A 23,551-nucleotide genomic window follows, 5' to 3' on the forward strand; every position below is an offset into this window, starting at 1 on the left:
TCACTTTTTCAGATTTTGTTTGAAATGAGCTTATCCAAATTTACCTCCTCGAGTCAAATATCTTCAAATGAAGAAAATTATGTCGCATCTACATCCCAAAAAAAAGGACTTCAGGTTAGTTTCAGGGGGCAACGGGAGGGATAGTCGAAAAAACTAAGAATCCCCGGTTTGAACTATAAAGCATTGAATTGAAGCAATTCGTCACAAAATTTTTTGGCCAATAACCCTTCAATTTTCTTCAATGACTCCCTGCTGGCAATTAAAGAAAGATGCATCTAACCGCTACAGTAAATTTTCAACAAAAAACTTCACCAATGTCAAAAAAAATCTGAAAAAAAACTTAAAATTTGAAGTAAAGTGTCACATTATCAAGCTGAGTTTATGATGTTGTTACAATTTAACCATTTCTTTAATTATCTTATAATACTGAAGATAACGATTTGAGCATATTCGGTTCAGGCATGGTCATGTATCCTGCAGGTGTGAGCATGTTTAGTTCAGGTATGATCATGTATCCTGCAGGTGTGAGCATGTTTAGTTCAGGTATGATCATGCATCCTGCAGGTGTGAGCATGTTCAGTTCAGGCATGATCATGCATGCTGCAGGTGTGAGCATATCTTCAGTTAGCACACCTGATGCAGGTCTGATGCAGGTATGTGCATGCCGAATATAGACATGCTGCATATCTGTTACAGACATGAATTTTGCATGATTTTACAATGATCAGATATGATTATGGCCAAAAAGTTCGGTACGGGAGACATCTTATCGGTTAATATACAGTGCATGAGTTATACATTAAAATAATCATGGAAATTGAAAAGGCGTAGACAACTCTATCGAAGAAAATATCAACATCTATGTAGATATGGGGAATTTTTGTTCAAATTCACCGCAGATATTTCGACTCAGAGTCGCCGCAAATATTCTCCTCTAAACCGTTCTGTAGATGTTCTCCTCTTTATGCAATACGATATTATCCAAAATAGCAAAAAGGTCATTTTTAATGGTCAGGGTCAATTTTCCCAGGAACTATTTCAACGGCAACTAACGCGAATCTAACCTCAGGTCAGCTTGATTCAACAAACAAACCAACTTCACTAACTGAGACATAAACACTTAGCTGGGCGTTTTTTCTTCAGCTCTCTCCGATTCTATTCTCACCTGAAAACCAACAATTCTCCTTAGCAATTAGAGAAAAGACTATCCATCACTCAAAAATAGTTCTGCCTCGGGTAAGGTTTTATACTATCCTTTACCTGTGCTTGTCTATTTGAGTTTCAAATTAAGATAGATCCCCTATGAGGCGTGACATTGCTAGCTAATGCCTCTTACACAATCTTCACATTTACTTTTCCCTATGATGACACTAGCTCGAAATGCCAAACTTGAGATAGGTCCAATATAACCACAAATCTGAGTTGCGTTTAACGCTAACAAGTCAGCAAATTTCTTAAAGACTTTGTTTTAACTCTCATGTTAACCCCCCCCCCCCTCCAAGTCCCCCCCCCCCCTATCCTCCGGGTACACCTCCGCTCGACACTTGACAATATGAAAAAGTTCAGCTCTCTAATCAAAATAATTAATTGTCCATTTAAATAAGTCAGAAAAACTAATGCCGACAATCAGAATAAGAAACTGCCAACAACCTTCCCATTTTAGCGGTGAAAAACCGACACATGGAAACAATAATCGGCTTCCAATGATTGATACGAGCTTCAAACACTGAGCACCCAAACTTAAACTAAAAAATCCACCAATTTAGTGATTTGGAAGCTAGAAGCCAGCGGAACAAATATTGTTCAACGAAACAAGAAACGAAACATGACAAGTCAATCTTAGACCAAAAGAAAAGAAAGAAAAACGGAAATCGAACTGATTAAACTATATACTTCCTTTGAGATTTTTGAATCATTGTCCAAAATAGCTCGTTTTTTTCAACTTTGTCATAATTTATCTATTGCAGTGAATTGATCTTTTAACTTTGTGCTTCCGAAAACCTAAGTTTGTAAGGCAGGGCGTAGTTACTGTTAAGTTCAGTTTTTCTTGAATTTGTGAATCAAACATCTTCAGCTGGCTAGGAGGTGCGTTACTGTTGATCACTCATTAATTACTGTAAATTGCTTGAGCATTTGTATATAAACTGAAAAACCTTGGCCTCTAAGCAAAACTCAAAGAAGCCATTTTTGAGGCTCTTCGATAAAACACAACCCCCAACTTTTCAGGACGTAAGGTGCCTTTGTCCCCATTCACTGAAAGGGGTGGAGTCAGGAGTCAGTAATTTTCGCTCCTTCAGTAGCACTTTTTATCCGCTATATTTGAACGGTAACTTCCCAAATGGCATAATTCCCAAATGGCATAAAAGTGGAATTTTTTCCCAAATGGCATAAATTTCAAGTTTTCATTGTAGTTTAAACGTTTTCTATCAATTTCTAATTCTAACATTTTGTCAGGAACGAAAGCATGTGAACAAGACTTGGAATTAATTGCTTCCAAACAAATTTTACGCAACAAATTTGTCGAAAAAAAATTGACCACTAGAAGCTTATTAATAACCGCAAGCTTATGCTTCTTGCTTTTGATAAAAAAAATTCTTCAACTTTTTCAAGATAAAATGTCAATCAACATTTGAATTGACAACTTGACTAATTTTCTCACATTGTTCACGAAAAAATTGTTCTCCGTTTTTTTAATGCAACTGTTGCATGAAATTTATGCCAGTTGGGAATTTTTTCATTTTTATGCCATTTGGGAATTTTTTCATTCTTATGCCATTTGGGAATTATGCCATTTGAGACGTAATCATTTGAACACCAGATAGATGAGCGAGCATTTGCATCTGCCTTTAAAATAGCATTGCTATTCGCAAGCAGTTGAGTAATAGAAACCTTAATGTTTTGGGTAACTACTGCGCGGGGAATGTAATTATGTATAGGCAAAGGAACGAATGGGCGATAATAAAAATCAGCCAATCAGATTTCAGTATTCCAAAATTTGGACAGAAAACGAGAAAACCTCAAAGAAAGTAAACATTTCTAGGGACCTAATATTAATATTGGCCGAATACATAAAAGGCAGAAATACGCAAAATTTTCAAATAGTCACTGACCGTCGGCGAACCGGAACAAATTTAATAGATTGCTTCATTTAATTCCTTTTGGTTGAACAGCAATTGATTCATTTGAATAATCAACTTTCAATTGTTTCTGTTGTCGGCCCTTCGCCCATGAGTTTTTCGCTCGTTCAATTCTTAGCCCATGAGAATAGCCCCCGAGGCTCTTTTTATTGGCCTTCAATTTTAACATTGCGCCGCCAAAGTCCCGTATTCCACTGTTTTCAACTCTTCGCAGACAAGCTAGTTGTGTACGGCAGTAAGTAATCCACCTTCCTGTCGTGGCGGTCCTTTCTTATGATGGTATAAGCTGTTCCTCCCCACTCTTCGAGATAGGTCCGAACAAAAAAACTTTAAATTGAAACTAATATAAAATTCTTAAAATATAAATTTTCTTGAAAAGTATTTGAGTCTAAACGAAATTCCCACTAATCTGGATACGGTCGAAGAAGTGAAGTTAACGTGACGGCTGAAGTTAAGATAAGAACTGATTTGAACTACCTGTCTTAAGTGTTTCAACTCTCAATGGATCCGATAAACGAAATTACACTAAAGTTTTTCTAGATACCATCAAAACGTTTCTAAAAACCTTCATTGCAGCTCGAATCACGACTGAAACGCTTCACAATGATTGACCACTCGACTCCTTCTGGCTCCAATATGGAACTTGGGTTTGCGTGAAAAAAATACAGCATGGCAAAGTTTCTTCACCCCTCAGGCGATATAAGCAACAAATTCAACCCTTAATTAAAGTAAAAACAACCAAAGAATCAAAAAACCAACTTAAGTTTCTCTTCTGCCAGCAAATATGTGCTACTGAACACAATCGGGTACTACTCTGCTACAAATTTACACTGAACTATTTCACTCGTCACTCAGATTGAGATTTTAACTTATCGCCAATGTTTCTATCAAAAATAGAAGCTGTAGATATATGAATACTTAAAAAATTCAAATTATCCGTCCAGCAGCTACAAATTATTAATTATCTACAAATTAATCTGCAGTATATTTCGAAGGGTAATCAAATGAAGATTAAAGATTAAACAAAGGTCTCAAACAGAATTCAGAACACTATTTATGCTCTAAAGCACCAGCAACTTGCAAAAATACCCGTTTAACGCCCAAATTACAGCAGCTGAGTGATATCTTTCAGTTTCTCAACCAAATTTCAAACAGCCAATCAAAGATTGGAAAAGAGTAATGAACGCAAGTAAACAAAAAACATTGACGTTCTTGAAAAAATTTGAACTTTCGAATTTTAAAGAATAAATAGATGTCCTTTAAGGTCTTTGAATTTCTAAAACAATTTATGATCGGCGCTTTTTTGATAACATGATCCCAACTTGAGAAAACTGGATCAATAGGTGAAGTTTTTATTCCGCTGGGATATCTTAAAAATAAATTCCACTTTCGATTACTCATTACGTTCATTACTCTTAATATGCCCTCGGATTAACAGATTCATCAGCATGAGGCATTATTATATGTGCCTAAACACCAGTTGAGGGTGATTCTTCTTTCAATATGATGATTCTCGGTATCACAACAAACTTTTCTTGGCGCTGGACTTCACAACTTTGGTTGGTTCAATTCCATTGTGTTCTTTAATCCCAGTCATCGTCGTCAAAGCTGTCGGCATCGCTGCATTCGTCGCTGTCGTTTCCTGACTTTGAGTTTGAAGCCGAATCCGGGTTCATAGTTTTTCGCTGCTCATTTACCATTCTCGCCAAATCACCTAAAAGCCCAGGCAACTGGTTGAAACCTTGCTCCCCGCTGCTTTCTTTGGGATGGCTGTTAGGCTCCACTTTCTTCAGAACAGTTTCTTTTCTGAAGTTTTTGATTTCTCCTAGAAGACTCGATTTAGGATCTTCTGAAGTAGTTTTAACTGGTTCAAGAGTGCGCTCTTCTGCTGGCTTCAGCTGATTGACAGAAGCCTTCCTTATTGCGTCCAGAAGATCATCAGGCTTAGCTTTCGTCAATGGAACCATTTTAGGCGCAACTGATGATTCTCTTCTCGAGGGTCCAGCCGATGGTGCTGCTGGAGCTGGTGGAGGTTGAGGTACTCCAATCGGAGGCGGAGGAGGAGGTGCTGGGACATTTGGTGGTGGCGGCGGAGGAGCTGGAACACTCTTAGAAGCAACATCAGTTGGGGGTTTCGGCGCAGATGCTTTCTCTCCTTTTGCAGAAGATGGCGATGCTCTCAATTTTGATGTTTTCGGGGGAGCCACTGGCTTCGAGCTCGCTAATGCAGGCGCTGCAGGAGCAACTTTGCTTGTCGCGTGAGACTCAGCCATAGATGCCTTATTCGGAGGAACACTTTTGGGCGTTTGTTGGTTCTTCTGAAGCTGATCTCTCGAAATCATATTGAATCTATTCAGATTCTGCGCAGTCGAGTTATTGGAACCTGAGTTTTCAAGAGTAACTGGAGACTGTCCTCCGTTGATTGTCGGAGAACTTTCGGCGCTAGAACCACTGATCTTTCTCCGTGGATCATGTTTTTCAGATGTACTATTGTTATCGCTAGTCGAGTTGTTTGTAGAGATGTAAGACGATGATGTCTTCACCAGAGACGCTGAGGGTTCTTCAAAGGGAGCCGAGATTGCAGTTCTTGAGCCGGGTCGAGACAGAGAGGAGGGTATTGTTGTCGTGTTATTTTGCTTCGGCGGAGTCTTCTGTTCATTCGTCCCAAATCTGTCAACAGAAGAATGTCTGGGTGATGTTTTGGGTGGTGGTGCTCTGGAGGGCATCATACTATTTCCCTGAGGAGCACTTAGTGGCGGCGGAGGGGCTCTTTTATGAGTTTCAGCTCCTCGCTCACTGGCGTAAGGTGTGTATGGGAAGTTTCCATCGTATGCTGCAACATTTGTAGTCTGGTCGTGCTTAAAAGCATTTGCTGGAAAGACAGGTGACCCCGCCGGTCTGCCCGCCGGCAAAGGAGGTCTTGCAGGTACGTCATTTATACTCGTGGGTGGATTGGAACTTCTTTGGAAGCCGTTGTTTTGCGTTCCCGTTCGGTTATGGGGAGACACTGATACGGCTGTTGTAGTGTCTCGTCGATTCGGTTCGGGTGGTGGTCTTCTTATTGGAGCAGGGGGCTTGCTAACTGAAATGGATCCGTTTTGAATACTAAATGAACTTCTGCTGTTAGTATTCTGTCGATTGCTTTGTATTTGATTCACGGTGTTATTATTTGCATTGGGTTTCGGGCTTGTAGGCGAATGGACCGAATGTCGTCTGTGAATCGAATCTACCGAACTGCTGGTTGGAGGACTAGTGTTTTGATTCGTCGGAGATGATGCCATTTGATTTGCACTGAATGCTTTTATAATATCATCAATTGATGCCTTTGAAGAAATAAACTGATTGATGGCGCTTTGGAACTTCTGACTTTGGAGTTCCTGTTCTGTGCAGATATTATGTGATACTAACATTCTTCCCAGCAGCTCCAAATTGTTCGAATTCGAATTTCCCATGGTGTATGACGTGCTTCGTTTTTGTCCCCCACCGACGTGCTCTAGATGCCTGAAATTAGTTGGGGTTCCAATGTCAGTTTTGCTAATCTCTTTCTTTTTCTGGGATAAACTTTTGTTCTTCTTCGAAGAAGGCAACAGCTTTGTTGGAAACAGCATACTTGAGCTTCCTTTATTAACTGAGTTTGAACTCATACTCATGGACCGACTACTACTGTCCATTCTCCCTCCGACCTCAACAACATGCATTCCTGAGATCTCTCCATTCGAATTATTTGTATTCATTGAATTAGTATAATTGCTCTGTTGAAAATTGGGGTTTGAAATATTAGGAGTCCAAGTTTGAGAAGATGTGAAAGGACTGGGGGATCTGATTTCGTTTCGGTCTTTCATCTGTTTTTGTTTTCGTGCACGGCGCTTCTGTGCTCGTGCTTCTAATCTATCTATTATAATGGCCTTGAAAAAGTCAGCTTCGCTTGCATCAGCGAAACTCAACCCACAAACTCCTACTGCGCCTGAGAAGTGATGAAAGTATCTAGAAGCAGCCTTGTAATCATCAAACTCGTTGTAGATTTCCTCGTCGAAAATTTTAGTGCTCGTTCTCAGATTATAGACTCGGATGAAGAAAGATTTCAATTTACTGTCTTTGATGAAAGTCGCCACACCAACTCCAATCTTCGTCCACCGGTTGGGACTAGAGGGTAGACAACGGAATACCCGGACTACAGCGGTTGCCTGGGTAACACAGTTGGGTCCAATCAGTTCAAACAACTTCTGATTTTCATCTTCGTATAGCATATCCGACCGACAGTGGACCTTTTGAGGTCGCCCACTGGCACGTTTCGATCCCCTCATTGACATGGTCGGTTTTAGTGAAGGATCATCAACAAAAGAAAAGAAAATATAGATTGGGTCATTTTAACCTGAAATTAGTCGTTAGATTGCAGGAGCTACAGGATTTAGACTCAGATTGATATGTAAGATGGGACATGATTAGTATAAATGCGAACATGACTAATCAAGGCAAAACTAACAGAACCAATTGAAATAGCTATTGCGGATATTTTACATGGCGTTTAAGCCCAATTCTTAGGTTGCATTTGTAGCTGAGCAATGCTCTAGAGTAGAATGAATTACTTATTTTAATCACTTCATTGTAATGATATTCACACCAGCATGGTTACTTCGAAATAACATAGAAAACTAGGAAACTTCAAGAATCTGAATTGAAACATTTGTGATAAAAACATTAAGTATTATCTAAATTTAGCGCTATAAGGTTTATCATCGCTGTCTGGTTTGTAGTTATTAAAATGATTCAAAATCAATTCTTTCACTTTATCCAGTTCCTGGTACCTTGTGAACATCTCCATGATTCTTCCATCAGGAGAGACCAGGTAGGTAATGATGGTGTGGTCTACAATGTAGTCTCCGTCATCATCTGCTGGATTGCTTCTGGCATAGACTCCAAAGGTTCCAAACAGCTTGCTCATCTGCTCACTGGACCCAGTCAACCCAATGAAGTCAGATCGAAAATCCTGAAGTTTGAAAAAGTTAGCACAGGCCTCAAAAACAGACCAACCCAACAATTTTTGAAAATGAGGAACTAACTGGTAGAAAGTTAAGCACTAGCGAAGGTCAAACACTGTCTTCGAAGCAACCTATATCCTGATGTGATCTTTCAATTCAAATATTCCCATTAAAAATTAAGGCAGCAATTTATCGAGTCCGAATAATTTGTGATTGGAAGAAACTATTTCAAGGTTTCTGATAACCAACGAGAGTTGATCATAGATATGTAAAAAAATGAAAACACGGGAATTTAAAAACGTGCACAGCGAGAACAGAAACATTGTTCATTTTTATTATAACAGCAGCCATTTAAAAATACGCAGACGCAAAGCGGAGCACCACGAAACTCTAAAAATCGTTATACTGACTCAGAGGCGAAACGAAGTTTTACAGCACTTGTAATACACGAATATATGCCAGAAAAAAATGGGTAAGAAAAAAACCTGCACCATATCATATACTTACAACACGTTAGAAAAAGACAGAATTCTCTACAAATATAATTATTTACGAAAAAAACTCGATTGACAAAGTTATCATTTGTGAAAAATCAGAACCAAAAAATTAATAAACCTTCAAAAATTTGTAATCAAAAAAGTTAAGTTTTCGAATGATTTGAAACTTTAGCTCACTGAAATGATTTTCTATTTTTTTATAGACAGAAGCGAAGCTGACCTTGGCTCCACGATACAAAAATGAACGACTGTGATGTAAATCAAATGAAGAAAAAACTGAAAAACCTTCGAAAAACTTGTACATGGTACCACTTGCCAAATGTTGCACCACTTGCGATACAAAAATGAATGTCTGTGATAAAAAAAAAATCAAACGAAAAGAAAAACATAAAAATTGAAAAAAAATCTTCACAAAATAATTGTCATTAAAAATTTTAAGAAAGATGCAATAAAAGCTCAAAACATCCGGAAAAACGAAGAGCTTTCAGAAAGCGAGGAGCTTGCAGAATAATAGAGCTTTCCGAGGAGCTTTCAGAATGCTAGCAAAAAACCGAAATAAAAAAATTTAAGAATGAAAAAAACTTCAAAAAATGGTTTGTCAATCAAAATTAGAAAACTTGCAACAAAAGCTTAAATTATCCGGAAAATACGACGCTTTGAGAATGCTAGAAAAAATCCGAAATTTCAAAATTCCCTTTTGCGTAACTAAGCCGACAAAAATAAGCAGACAGATCATAATAAAAACCAGCCGAAAATTTTCAAATTACAGTAAATCAGGTCTCGCTGATATCGAACCTAGAAAAAGTCGGGCCACGGGAACAACGCCGACAAAAATAAACAGTCGGACGACAGTCCGAAAAAGCAAAAAAAATCTAGTTTGAAAAAACAGGTTTCGGCAGGATTCCAAATGCAAGCCTTTGCCGTCTCAAGCAATTGGGTAGCCTCTATGCAAGATGCGACGGATGGTTGATTGAATTTGAACTTGTAATTATCAAGCGGTAAGAATAACAAAAAAAACGTCGAGCAGGAACCCTTCGAATAAAAAGCTTCAAAATTCTCAATTTAAAAAAAAAATAATTTCCCATTTCCCCAAAGCGCACGCGCACAGAAACTTTTCATGGCCATCAAACGACGCAATAAGAGTCCCTAAGTCGATATAAAATAAGCTGAAACCTATTAAGCCGGGGAAAAAATGAAATTTTAACATACCAAGATGGTAAAAGTTCAACCAACATAAAAGGCAGATTTCGATTAGGCGGGATATTTAAAAAGCTGGCATGCTCAAAATAAGTATGTTGCAACAGCAAGGCCAAGAATATGAATGAGTTCAGGAGATGAGCTCAGTGAACAAAGTTATTTACGGAGAAAATGTCTAGTAACCGATTGCAATACGTTTTTCACTGGTTACTTTATTTACCCATAATCACTTGCGATACCACATAAAAGTTGCACGCTAGCAGACAGGAAAGGGTAGATCAACTAGGTTAAAAAAAGGAAATATTTCAATACCACAACTAACAAAACTTCCAACGATTTGTGGAATGACACACAGTTTGGGAGTTCAGATACACAATCGACGAAGTTGTATCAAAATTCCAAAACAAATATCGATCAGCAACAGACCCGACAAACCTTGGGTAGTTTCCCGTAGAATTGAAAACAAAATTGGTCATGAAAAAACTTAAAATAGTACACAATGATTTTTAGCATTTTATGCGATCCGATGAGACCATAAAATTACGTTTCCCTTTCAACTAACCAAAACTGAGTCACTACACAAGAAAAATATTAACCAAAAATATGTAGGCCGAATAAAAATTTCAAGCAAAAATGTACGAAGTCAAGTCTAGTACGAATTTTGTCGAGGCTAGTACTAAATTACAAACTGGAGAAGTAAATAAAAACATTAAAAGCAAATACCAGGACGATTGAGCACAGCAGAAAAAAAAACAATTTCTAAGATGCGTCACCTAATCTGACAAAACATAAGCAGACATTAAAAAGGTCAACAATTTGAACCGGTTTTTTTGGAACCGCAATATTTTCAATTTATGAAAATAACAGCTCCTGGTCAAATTCGAACAGAGGACATGTGCCACCACAGACGTACTCGTTACTTCCGATTAAGTGTTCCGGATATGCTAGAAAATTTCAATTTATCACACAGAGGCCAAGCTGCGCTTCGCAAACACTAGCAAGAACACGACAAAAAAGCAGCTTTGCAAAATGAGAAAAAAAATAGAAATAAGCCACAAATTAGGAAAACTTTGCTACGTATTGTCTTCGAACCTGCGACCTCGAGAATTGGAGCCTCACGCCCTGCCCTCTCGGCCACGAACGCTTAACAACCAGCAAACACTAATCAAAAATAAAGCAGCTACTTATGCTAAATTGCTAAGTGCAAAAAGTGGCATGAAATACAAATATACACAATTTTGCAAGAAAAATAATTTGGAATATAATAAACTGAAGGCATCCACACTAATTTTGCATGTAATGAAATGGTAATCATAAATCCACATTATTAACTAATAATTATGCATTTGAAAAAATTGCTAGATATATTGATTTAGAAAATTTCTGAAATCGAGTTTTTATTCTTGTTGTTTGAAGTAAATAGCTGTTTTTTGTTCATTAGATGAATCAAAAATGCATCAACTGTGGTAATTTATTACTATTCGAATGTCAAAGCACAAGATATCAAAATTGGCACCAATATTTGCTACTTAGATTAGAAAAAAAATAGTCGTATTTTTACACTAACGCCCACTAAAGTCCGCTAGCGTAATGAACCAAGATACCAACAGATTCAAGTGATTCACTTTAACAAGTTGTTCTTCCGAGAAGAGTCTATATTCCGAGTTTAAAAGCTTGCTAATCGCAAGTGTAGATCGTAATGCACCTTCCTTCAGGCAAATCATTTTCCGTTTATTTTTCGAGCTGCATTAGAGTTAACTACAATAGCTCTTTCAAGTTCAATAAAAAATTTTATTTCACAATTTTTGGTGTTAAAACTGGTATAACTTGAAAAACTAGATCAAAAGAAAATTTTTAGACCACTCTGAATACTAAAAATATAATTCACTTTCGAAACTTTCATTGAAGTGCCATTTGTAGCGCAAACTGCAATTCCACATGGGATGCTATTTTTATGCGAGATCGATTAACTTGCCATGTAGATTATTTGAAGGATGCATGAAAAACATGTTTTCGATAGAAGTCAGAAAGCTCATTGTAGTCAAAAATTGCTAAAACAAAACACCTGCTATCGAAAAAAACCGGACTCAAAAACACGCCGGCTACCCTTGCCAATTGAAAAAAAAAGCCAATTGATCTAAAAAGGTACCGCCTATTTAATCAAGGTGTTTGAAAGCAATTCATGCAAACTATGACATCAAATTATAGACATTTGCGTTAACCGCAAGAAAGAAAAACAGGATACCGTGTTTTAGCATAATTAGATGTTGCACACCAACCTTCAAATACTTGTCAATTTTCTCAGGTGTATCCCTATAGGCATCTACAGTAATAAAGACAGGTTGCAGTTTGACCACTGAGCTGCAGTTATCCACAGTGTCTGATAGATTCTCCAGCACTTCTGGGCATATGTCTGGACAGTTTGTGAAGCCAAAATAGACGAGAAGCCACTTATTACGTAATTGTCTGTCTGTTACAGTTCTACCTAAAACAAAACAAGACCATAACACTCCATGCAAAAGTGAAAACCGTTTAAATTTGAAATAAAACTAATCCAGCTTTCGACAAAAGCGCCATAAATTCTCCAGCGAGACTATGTGAAATTAGGAATGGAAGGCTCATAGATTTCTAAAGCCATGCCCTAAGCTGCACTTCTCGAAAAAAGCAAAAATATGCCAAAGATCTTAGATTTTGAGAACAAACAATTGTCTGGAGCGCTTTTAAAAACCGATAGTCTTAATGTGGGATCCAACCTGATCTTGGGTTACTTTCCCCGACCAGTGCTCCATCTAGCCTTACCGTACCACAAATACTACCAGACAATGAACTGCTTCGATGAAGCGGATCTAAGCGCAGGCTATTAAATGCTGCTTGAAAGAAGCATTTGTTTGCAAATGCTACAAAAATAAAAAGATCGAATTGTTCCACTGAAATTTTCAAAAACTAATTCAACGCGGTAAAGGAGTGGCTAAATGTTAACAAATTATCGCTAAAATAAAACTGTGTAGTTGAACTTATCCTCTCTTAACGCTTCCAGTTCCTTCTTAAAATCAAAAATTCAACTCTAAAAGGCATTTAATTGCACAAATTGGTTATTGTTCCGACTTTTGATACGAAATTAACGGAATATTTGTGCTTGGGGTGGGTTTTTTCTTCAGACAAATTTCGACTTTTTAACTATGCATTTTTGAGGGGATTTTTTTATATCATTCAAAAGGTATTGTTGTCCTGAGCTTGAATTTGAAAAGATAGTTCACCTGTGATAGTTTTTCGCAAAATTATGGGGGTTTGGGACAATTAACGTGCGATATATTTCGCGCTACTAACGCGTGAGCGGAGATTTATTCTGTTTTAGAAATCGTTCCAAATCTATTCTTTTATACTTTATATGGTGAGGGGGAATGATTTAATTTAAAAAAATTCAATTTTTAGAATTTTTCTTTCATTTTATTTTATTACATTTACTTTTTTTGTAAATTGCTCTTGATACGAGCAGTCTTGTTTTTACATTAATATAAAGTGTTTACATTAATTCTAAGATAATCCAATGTTCACATCAATTTGTAGAAAATAAGCAGAAAAGCAAAGTGAGATCAAGTTTTGCGACTCCTGAGAGTACTCTTACAGTACGAAACTACAGCGTTGGGAATTTCAAATTTTGAAAAAAGTTATAATTTAAGTTTTCTGAAATTTTTTTGAAAAATCACAAAAAACGTCGAATTTCGAAAAGTATGACGATGTGAGCAGTCAAACTTGGAGGCAAAATTCGAAAATTCTGGTAGCGTACCCTGATAGAGAGCCTCACTATAGAGATGGGTGTTTGAAATTTTTTATATCTAAGTTTAAAACAATTTTAAAAAAAGACATAACAAACGTCTTATCTCGGAAACCAAGAGCAATTAAGCAGTCGCAGTTGGCCGCAAGATTTGCAATTTAAACTCCTGAGAGTACTTCTCACAATACCCAACTATAAGGTTGGGAATTTCAATTCTTTTGAACTTTTTGAAATCTCAGTTTTCTGAAAAATTAAAAAAGATTTCATAAAACATGTTACATCTGGAAAACTACACAGATTTGAGCAGTCATATTTCGAGGCAAAATTCGCAATCCTTGAGAGTATTCTGAGAACACTCAATTTGAATTTTCCGAAGATTTTTGAAAAAATCACAAAATTCGTAGCTCGTACACTAAAAAGATCTGGGCATTCATAATTGGAGGGGAAATGGCAAACCCCTGACAGCATCCCACTATTGGGCTGCTTATTTTAAACTTGGTGAAATAAACACTGAATTCGAACAGGAAAATTGGAAAAAAAATTCTTAATCATTGCAATATCGATATAGCTTAAACATTAAAAAATTCTTTCGTCACACATGCAAGAACAATATGTTGAAAAAGCTTAAGCATGGTGAGATAGTGAAGCCCGCATTCAATTATGCACCAGATTTGACCATCATTTAAAAACTTGACTCTTGAATCTTACTCCAAACAAATAAGGATCTATGTATTGCTCATTATTTCTTCGCACATATTACATAATTTTCATGTTTTTGCATCAATGCGGTGATTTTCGTATTTTCTTTTCTCATACGTTACTAAAATTTGTTTTTATTTTTCCAAATTATTCATTTACAATCGACAAACCGACAATGAGTCGTTTTGCACAGTCACAGCAGGTTTTAATTCCTCAGCTTTGTTAATTTTTGAGTGGAATCGATACTCCGTTTAGTAATATGGCAAGGTAGTGTAGGTTACAGAGGACAACTGTGTTCAGAAATGCAAGAGTATAATTGAGGGCTGTTTTTGAACGAATGGTTCTTTCAATGCAATATTAAAACTTGATATTGTTTTCGATATTGTTTTCCCAAACATTGAAAATCGCCAGAAACTTTCTATTCGGGTGCGTTTCAGTAACAATCTCTTTTTATTTTCAGATACTAAAAGTAATCATGGCAATGGGTCGAATGATTTTTCAGTCTTGGTTCGAATATTATTTTCAAAAACGTTTCCCAGAGCCGAGTAAAACCTGCTTTTGTCTAAATTCACGCACGTAGTAGAGTAGCATTCGTTATATGAATTCAGGCCTCATTCAGGCTAAAAGCAGATTCTATTACACAGAAAATTAGTTCTGAAAGCTTCATGTAGCACTTCCTTGTGCTTGGCCGTATAAAATCGTTTGGAAAAGGGCAAAAAAAATAGAATTTTTTGACATTCCTTTTTTAAAACGCTACTCTTTTATAACTTTCTACACAGGCGAAGCTGAGCTTCGAACCACTTGCGATACAAAACAAGAAAGCCGCTAGGTAAAAAAATCGAAAATATCGAAAATCTAGATCTATCGATAAGGCTAGTTTTCAAACAAAAACGAGCCAAGACAAAAAAAATGTGAAAATAGCATCTAAACAGAAAATATTAAGCGTTAACACAGCCGGAAATACTTTAGTAGACACCCAGTAGGGCGAAAATTTTTTAAAAAAACTATCAAGGCCCCACACCATCAAACAAAGACCCACACCCACACACACACACACACACACATACACACACACACACACACAAACACAAAATTCATTCAAGCATCAAATGAAACAATATGCTGCCACTATGTCGATATAATATTGGCCGAAACCTATTCAGCTGATCAAAAAAGGAAAACAAAAAAAACAAAGCCAAAAATAAACAATTTTCAGAGTAATAAAATAACATTAAGTCCCCTTCACCCTCAGAACACATACACAGCTCGTCCCCTCAAAGACCCCCTCGCCCTCAAAACACAGACATGCACACACAATTTATTTCGCCCATCGAAAGGCGCAATATGCGGCCATTCAACCGATAAAACATAGGCCGAACCTTCTTACGCCGAAAAAAGCCAAACACAAATTATCATGAAAAACTTGAACTATAAAATCTATTAAGATTTTTAGCATATTGTGCGATCCAGAGGTGAGCATAAAAATTATGTTTTCCTGAAAAAACTACTAAAAATTAGGCCAGTAAGCCGATATAAAGTAGACTGAAGCATATTGAGCCGTAAAAAGGACAAAAAAAAACATTAAACAAAAATGTAACAAATCGAGTTGGAAAAACCACGAGCAACATAAAAACCAAATTTTGAAAAGGACGGATATTCCAAATAACATGCTCAACTATGCTTAATATTTGCAACCGAGAGTAGGAGAGGAGGATTTGAGGAGTAAGTGGACGCAGATGTGAAGTAGCCCAGAGGTGACTCCTGTGGACGAAGTTGTTTACGGGAAAAAAGTCTAGTACCCGATTGCAATACCCTTGCTTATCGCAAGGGTAATGAATGAGGTCGAAATATTCTGAGCTACTTGCAGAGAAACAGCTTTTCCTGTTGTATTTAAGCTTTCTTTCCAGAGTTTAAGAAGGGGTCGAGTGATATACCACATTGAAGCCCTTCCAGTCGTGATTCGAAACCTTCTAGAAAATTTTTGAGAACTTCTCTGGGTTGACAAAAACAATTAAAAATTTTGAACTTTTTTCACGTTCGAGCGATTAAAGACGGCAAGCAAGCTTATTATAGGCATCTAAAAGCAAGCTAATAAATCCAGTTAATTCGTGAAATTATAGTTTTTCTGAAGTAAATTTAGTTTTCAAAACTTCTGTTAGCGCCCTCTTTGGAATGATAAAAATCGAAACTTTCAAACATTTTGAAAAAAAAACATGAAACTTTTTAATATATTATTCATTTTATAATGATAGAAAATCAAATAAACCTATAATACAATTACTGTCAAAAATTAAGGATTGGGTTCAGGTTCTCATCACGCTTAAGAAAAAAACAAGGCAATTTTAAAAATTTCCATGTTTTTACCGTGATCGAACTTCTGTGTTAATTGCTTAAGACCGGCTATCAATCTTTAAAATCGCTTTTTTTGTCGATCGAAGATAAAGAATTCGCCAATTCTACAACATAAGACCAGTTGCCTACCAGAAAATCTATTTTACGTTTTGATAGCTCTTGCAACGCTCAAACTCAAACTCGCCAAATGCCTTTGTAGACAAACAAAATCTCAGATTGAAATCAAAGAATAGATATTCTTCATCAGGACACTTTTGGATTTAAAAAAAAAAAACGTTTTTTCAAACCGCTCAATGGGCCATAAACTTGATCATTTCACGAACCATAAAACCAGACTTAAGACGCCAGCCCGAACAAAACTAAGCCGAAGAGCAACAAATCAACTTTCGAAGAAACCACAACTAATAAAACTATACGAAAAAAAAACATATCATGTTTCCCTGAAACAACCCAAACTTTGAAGTAAACGGATGAAATATCAGCCAAAATTAATTAGTCTGAAAAGCTTTTAGGCAAAAAATCAAAAAAGGAAAATATACGAAGTCAAGGCAAGTAGAATTACAAACTGCATGAGTAAATGACAACATAAAAAGCAACTACAATGAAAACTCCAACCCTCAAAACAATCCAGAGATGTGGCAACTACGCCGACAAAACATAAGCAGATAAATAATAGGTCTTAAAATTTTTTTGAAACGGAATGGTTCCCGTTTTAGAAACAACAGGTCGTGGTCAGATTCGAACCAAGGATTTTTGCCGTCCCAGGCGTATTCGTTACCCCCAGACTAGGTGCGCCAGAGACGCTTATAAATTTGAATTCATTATGAACCAAGAGACCAAGTGATTCTGTTAAACAAGTTCTTAACTTGTTTAACAGAATCACTTGGTCTATATTCCTATTTGATAACGCTTGCTAATCGCAACCGTAATCAAATAAGGCATCCTTAAATATCAGTCTGTTGCGTAAAACATTTATCGTTCCAAAAAGCAAGTCTTGAAAGCACTTAATCCAATATAAACAAAGGCAAAGCTGTGCTACGCAAAGACTAAGGAGAACAATACAAAAAGCAGCTCTAAAAAGTTCAAGAAAAGAAGCCTCGAATCAGTGAAAAAAAGCTATGTATCGGGTTCCATTTGCGACCTAGAGAATATGAGTCTCGCGCACTAACTACTCAGCCACGGAAGGTAAACAAATGGCTAACACTGGCCACAGATAAAGCAGAGAACAGATGATGCTATGAAACTTCCAACGCTAAAGATCGTAATTATAGCAAAAATGTTACCAAGTGAACACTTTTAATGAGCTCTTTTATTTGCGATTTAACTTTTTACTAATCGACAGTCAACGCACATTCAATGAAAAAGCCATAAAAGTGCCACCAAATGTGGCAACAATATTTCCGACTTAGATTACAAAAAGAATAGTCGTACTATTAGACTAAGCTCACAAGTGCAAAAAGTTTGTCCTACTACAATATGCTCGCAAGTGAAAACAATGCGGCATGCTACTAGATAAAAATAAAGTAACATTTCGAATGATGCTAACATTGAAAAAGACAAAAAAAAATCAAATACAAGGGTGTGTAAAATAACTTCCGGATGGCAGCTTGGATTGGGTAGTTGAATGGATATGGGTTTGGGTAGCTTGAATTGGGCAGAGTGAAATAACTTCCGGGTGGCAGCTTGGGGTAGTTGAATGGAATTTGTGTTTTAAATTATTCTTGGTTTGGTTCCTGTTAACTCTACTCAGAAAATAAAAAAAGACAGTAATGTTTGACATATACTGAGGAAAATCGAAAATGTATTCTAGCATGAGGGTTGCTTATTTAGTTACAAAGACGAAGCTGAGCATCACACCACTTGCAATACATCCAGATCTACCACAATGAATGAAAACAGCTGTGTAAAAAATGCTCAGACAATAGAATGCTAAGTTAGCATCGGAACAAAACTTACAGAGCGGTAAAGCTAAAAATACCAGAGCAGAAATTCTTCGCAAAAAGAGTTTCAGCTCAGGCCAACATACAGTTGAGAAAGAGTCAATGAAAGCAATTTAAAAAAACCCTGACTTGTTTTTTTTAAAAACATCAACTTTCGAATTTCAAAGAAAAAAATAGAATGCCCTTCAGCTATTTGAATTTCTAGAACAATTTATGATTGAACTTTTTCAATAAAATCGACCCAATTTGAGAAAACTGGATCAATAGGTAAAATTTTTTTCGCTGAGAAATCTGTATACTAAAATCCACTTTCGAAAATAGAAGGCAATTACGTTTTTCGTGACCTTTACTATTTTGTTGGTCGATAGTGGAGTATGCCTTCCTTTTTAACTGAACTGAACTAAAAAAGAAAGCCAAAGTCAAACCGCAAAAAAAATGAATTTGAGCCTGAACAAATTTGAAGACATATCCTGAAGCAAAAAAGCGAAAAAAAAACCTCGGCCTTCATAAGAGTCTGATTTACGTTCACGTTCGACTCTTAAAAATTTTTCAAGTCCCCCCTTCCTCTCCCACAAACACATGAACACACGCAAACAACAAACGACGCAATAACAGAGAACTAAGCCGACCTAAAATAAGTCGAAACTTATTAAGCCGGAAAACTGTTAAATTTGTTTTAATTGACATTTTAACAATCCGAGTTTTAAACAAACAAAAAGCAAAATTCAAAACAAGCGAAGTTGTACTTCGCATACACAAGCAAAAATATGACCAATAACGCTACTGGGAAAAACTGAATGAGTATAACTTTGAGTCTACAAAATTTAAGTGACGCACGCTAATTATGCGTCTACATAATTGCTAAGTGACGCTTAAATCACCCAAAACTAGCCACCAATATCGCAGCTACAATTGCTAATTAATTGCCGATTCGATGCAGCAAAATTCGCACCAAATACAAAAAAGACACAAAATTGCATGTAAGTAATTGGAAAGCATAAAGCCAAAATATGTATGAATTTGCTTATCAACAAAAATTGCAAGATACATTGAGTTGGAAAATTTTTGAAAACGAGCTTTTTATCATTGTACTGCTGTTTAAACAAATAACTTTTTACTAATCAAATGTCAAAGCATGTATGATATTATACTGCTACCGCAGCCTACCGATTCAAAAATGCCACCGACAGTAGTACTTTTATTCGCGACTTACGTTGGAAAAAAGTTCGTACAAATACACTTTGCTTCGCAATTGTAAATAATACTTACACACAGGCAAAATTTCACTTCGCATACACAAGCAAAAAAATGACCGATAACGCTACTGGGAAAAACTGAATGAGTATAACTTTGAGTCTACAAAATTTAAGTGACGCACGCTAATTATGCGTCTACATAATTGCTAAGTGACGCTTAAATCACCCAAAACTAGCCACCAATATCGCAGCTACAATTGCTAATTAATTGCCGATTCGATGCAGCAAATTTCGCACCAAATACAAAAAAGACACAAAATTGCATGTAAGTAATTGGAAAGCATAAAGCCAAAATATGTATGAATTTGCTTATCAACAAAAATTGCAAGATACATTGAGTTGGAAAATTTTTGAAAACGAGCTTTTTATCATTGTACTGCTGTTTAAACAAATAACTTTTTACTGATCAAATGTCAAAGCATGTATGATATTATACTGCTACCGCAGCCTACCGATTCAAAAATGCCACCGACAGTAGCACTTTTATTCGCGACTTACGTTGGAAAAAAGTTCGTACAAATACACTTTGCTTCGCAATTGTAAATAATACTTACACACAGGCAAAGTTTCACTTCGCATACACAAGCAAAAAAAAATGACCGATAACGCTACTGGGAAAAACTTAATGAGTAAAACTTTGAGTCTACAAAATTTCTTAAGTGACGCACACCAATTATGAGTCTACATAATTGCTAGGTGACGCAAGCCAATTATGACGCATTAGAAGTTATTGATCAAAATGAACACATTTTGTCGCAACAATATTTGCGTCGCAACAATATTTGCGACTTGGGCTGGAAAAAAATTATAGTTCATACTCTAACACAAGCTTTAATAAGGCCATATAATTAAAACTCTGTAATGCTCAAAATATGTATGTTGCAACAGAAAAGCCCAGTAGATAATGAGACCAGGATCCAGGATGTTAGTCATGTGCACATACTTACTTCAATGAAAAAGGTCTATTACCCTATTGCATGTTTTCAAAATGCAGCAATCAGATCGCAGGAAAACTTTACACAGATGCGCTTCGCAAACACTAGCGAGAGCACAACAAAAATAGCTCTATAAACAGCAGTAAAAACGTAGAAATAAGCCTCGAATTAGTAAGCAATCGGCTAAGTTTCGGGTTCGAACCTCCAACTTAGAGATAATGATCCTCACACGCAAACCCCTCGGCCACGGACGCTTAATACACCACAAACACTAGCCACAAATAAAGCAGAGGACAGATGCTACAATGAAAATTCCCTTAAAAGAATACTTTCAATGAACACTTTTATTTGCGAGTTAGCTCAGAAAAACACGCAGTTTCGTACTAATACATTATCACTCGCAAGTGTGATAATCTGTCATTAGATATTAATTACCTTCTGTATCGATAGCCTGAAAGAAACCCATTCTTGGCTTATATTTTTCATCCAGTTCCACTTTTTTCGCTTCTTTTATTTTCTCTTTCTCTTGCTTTTCCCACTCTTTTTGCTTTACCAGGTAGAAATAGTAACCAACGAGACCTAAAAAAACAGATAGAGGCTTCCAAGAATCACAGGATATTCCGACGACGCAAATTTTTCATTACACAATTTCATTAACCAATTTTAACTCGTATATACCAGCTAAACCAGTCACAAAACATGCCACTGAAGGTTTCCACACAGCTTTGCCTCGTTCCCACGCAGAAATCTTTCTCCTTTGAACAATAACCAAAGAAGCATTTTGCTTTTCAATTAGTCGAACAAGATTTTTCCCGCTATTTGCTCGAAGGTTGAACCGAGAAAACCTACGCGATAAAGTTAAAGATATCTCTCGACGTCTACATCGTAGAACAGCATCCATCTTTTATTTTTCACCTTCAAATTATCATGTGAACATCAGTCCATTTAACTGAAACAGCAATGTAACATTCGCCCAAATACTACACAGCGACGGAGCGCAGAAAAAGTACCTATTAACGACTGGCAGGCGTCAGTTACCTTAATCCTAATCGCTTTTCACCCTCTCGACCTTGCCAGTTGATTTTCTGGTCTGTCTAGGGCAAAGTAAAAAGTTACCATTTTTAGGCCATCAGTCAAACGACTTTTGATCAGCTTTCGTTTACATGTGAACACAACCACATAGCTGAGTCTCGGATCCTCAGACTACGTGATTGTCATTAAAAACACGGCTCAAACAACCTATTTTAATATGTTTTTGTGTGACAGTTCTATATTAAATCCATTGGAGATGGATTGACCCTTTCCTCTTTCTAGCTACTCATATTCTAAAATATCAAGTTACACCGGTGTTAATTTAAAGTTTCACGACATCCAAGTAGCTATACAGTCAGTTTTTTTACAGTCCCTTCACATAAAACAGTCTCTGGGGGACCAAGCCTCCGCTCCCGTGATATTCCTGCGATAACGCTCTTATCTCTTCTAATTTGCGTCCCGGGAGGGTTCCGTGGAATACTCCTTCCCCACTGAAGCTTCCTTCTCCACTAGTATCCGCTGACAAGTGTCTTATCGTGCGTTGTTGCCACGATAAGAGGCTTCGTATTTTCCGTCTCTTGTACGACTAATTTTCACAATATTTGTCGTTGTTCTGATTTTCTCAGCTTTTTTGGTCAAAATGGCCGTCTTTTTGTATTTCTCAGAAATGTCAACTTGAAAATCGAAATTTTAAAAATAAAAATTCCAGAATATTCTGACCCTCCTTTGCAATACTTTTTCGTTAATAAGGCCTTTATTCGTTCTTTTTCATGTCCCCGGAAGGTTGCGCTGTGTCATCTGGCAGAATGGCACATACTCCCCGGACAGTCCCCATCAATGTCCCCATTGATCGCACAACACCGGGTTATCGTCAAGTAGTTATCCAGTTTTCTGTAATCAATCTTACAAATCGCATAAAAAAATGAAATTTATCTACTCCACTTCAACTCACTACGTGTTCACAAATGGCATCGTACTACATCTCACTGCCTTTCAACATTTTCACAAAATTTGCACCATGAGGAGTGTCCTAGACAAAATTTCTTTTCTGACTACTTACGTCGTCTTGCCATAAAATTTCTTTTCGCTCTTTGTGATTAAAAAGTTGGGACGTGGCACGGCCACGCACCCGTTAAAATTAACTTAACGTCACTCACCAAGTATAATCAGTTATTTATGCGGTCCTTTCAATATTAAAACTAAGAAACTCTGTGGCTAGGAAAATTATTGAGTTACCCACCCTTCTCGAGCGAGTTTACTCAAACTTACCATGTCGCCACAAAGTGAAATTGTGTCTTACACAGGTTAAAAACTGCAATCGTGTTTAAATAGGTAAATATACTCACCTATGTTCTATATATACATACATAAATAGTCCTAGCTAAAATTCCTTTTTCAACAATTCAACAATTGTAACAATTTTCAAAGTTTGGTTTGACCAAACTAAATCAAAACAAAAAGTTTCACAAGTTCAATAATCAAAACTTGGTTGATTGGTTTAAGTTTTAGCACACAAAGATAATCAAGTTTTTTCTCCTTCTCTTCTCTTCTTTGTTCATCTTCATTCCATCACTTCTCCATCTTGATCTTCGCTGTCTTCCAACACTTTCTCCAGCATGTCCATGGAGCTGCGGGCCGTGCCCCAACTCTCCTGTTCCAACAGCCTCGGTTTGCAACAAGGTAGCAAGTCAACATTAACCTTTTGCTCCCGGTTCCTGCAAAAGCTGTTTTGAAGACATAGGCTCACGTTTC

The 23,551-nt window shown here is 36.8% G+C and overlaps 3 protein-coding genes across 8 annotated transcripts in view; all 3 read right to left on the reverse strand.

Annotated features, from left to right (window-relative positions):
* Positions 1-7,505, reverse strand: part of LOC134839784 (uncharacterized) — a 28,863-nt gene extending 21,358 nt beyond the window's left edge. The window contains exon 1 of the mRNA XM_063855406.1: positions 4,724-7,505. Coding sequence (XP_063711476.1) covers positions 4,724-7,447 — 2,724 coding nt within the window. The 5' untranslated portion in view covers positions 7,448-7,505. The remainder of the gene's footprint in view (positions 1-4,723) is intronic.
* LOC134840519 (AP-3 complex subunit delta-1-like) overlaps positions 1-23,551 on the reverse strand; it is a 94,902-nt gene that overhangs the window by 51,948 nt on the left and 19,403 nt on the right. The window lies entirely within an intron of this gene.
* On the reverse strand, positions 7,728-21,712 carry LOC134839284 (protein SCO2 homolog, mitochondrial-like). Of its 2 annotated transcripts, none has more exons than XM_063854784.1 (4): positions 21,426-21,586; positions 21,203-21,346; positions 12,090-12,295; positions 7,728-8,124 (listed from the first exon to the last, which is right to left on the reverse strand). In XM_063854784.1, exons 1-4 carry the CDS (start codon positions 21,466-21,468, stop codon positions 7,843-7,845), a joined length of 675 nt encoding a protein of 224 aa, XP_063710854.1. In that variant the 5' UTR covers positions 21,469-21,586; the 3' UTR covers positions 7,728-7,842. The 2 variants fall into 2 exon arrangements, with proteins under 2 accessions (XP_063710854.1, XP_063710852.1); XM_063854782.1 differs by having other exon boundaries at positions 7,736-8,124; positions 21,446-21,712.

The sequence above is a fragment of the Symsagittifera roscoffensis genome, chromosome 2, assembly GCF_963678635.1.
Source record: "Symsagittifera roscoffensis chromosome 2, txSymRosc1.1, whole genome shotgun sequence".
Classification (NCBI taxonomy): domain Eukaryota; kingdom Metazoa; phylum Xenacoelomorpha; order Acoela; family Convolutidae; genus Symsagittifera; species Symsagittifera roscoffensis.

Bases quoted from the DNA above. Each gene is read 5' to 3' on its own strand.
- LOC134839284 (XM_063854782.1), bottom strand. From the start codon at position 21,668: ATGGATGCTGTTCTACGATGTAGACGTCGAGAGATATCTTTAACTTTA. The intron at 21,347-21,445 runs GTATATACGAGT...CTGTTTTTTTAG, and splicing joins TTTTGTGACTGGTTTAGCTG to GTCTCGTTGGTTACTATTTC. The intron at 8,125-12,089 runs GTTGGTGTGCAA...TTCAAACTTCAG, and splicing joins AAATTGACAAGTATTTGAAG to GATTTTCGATCTGACTTCAT.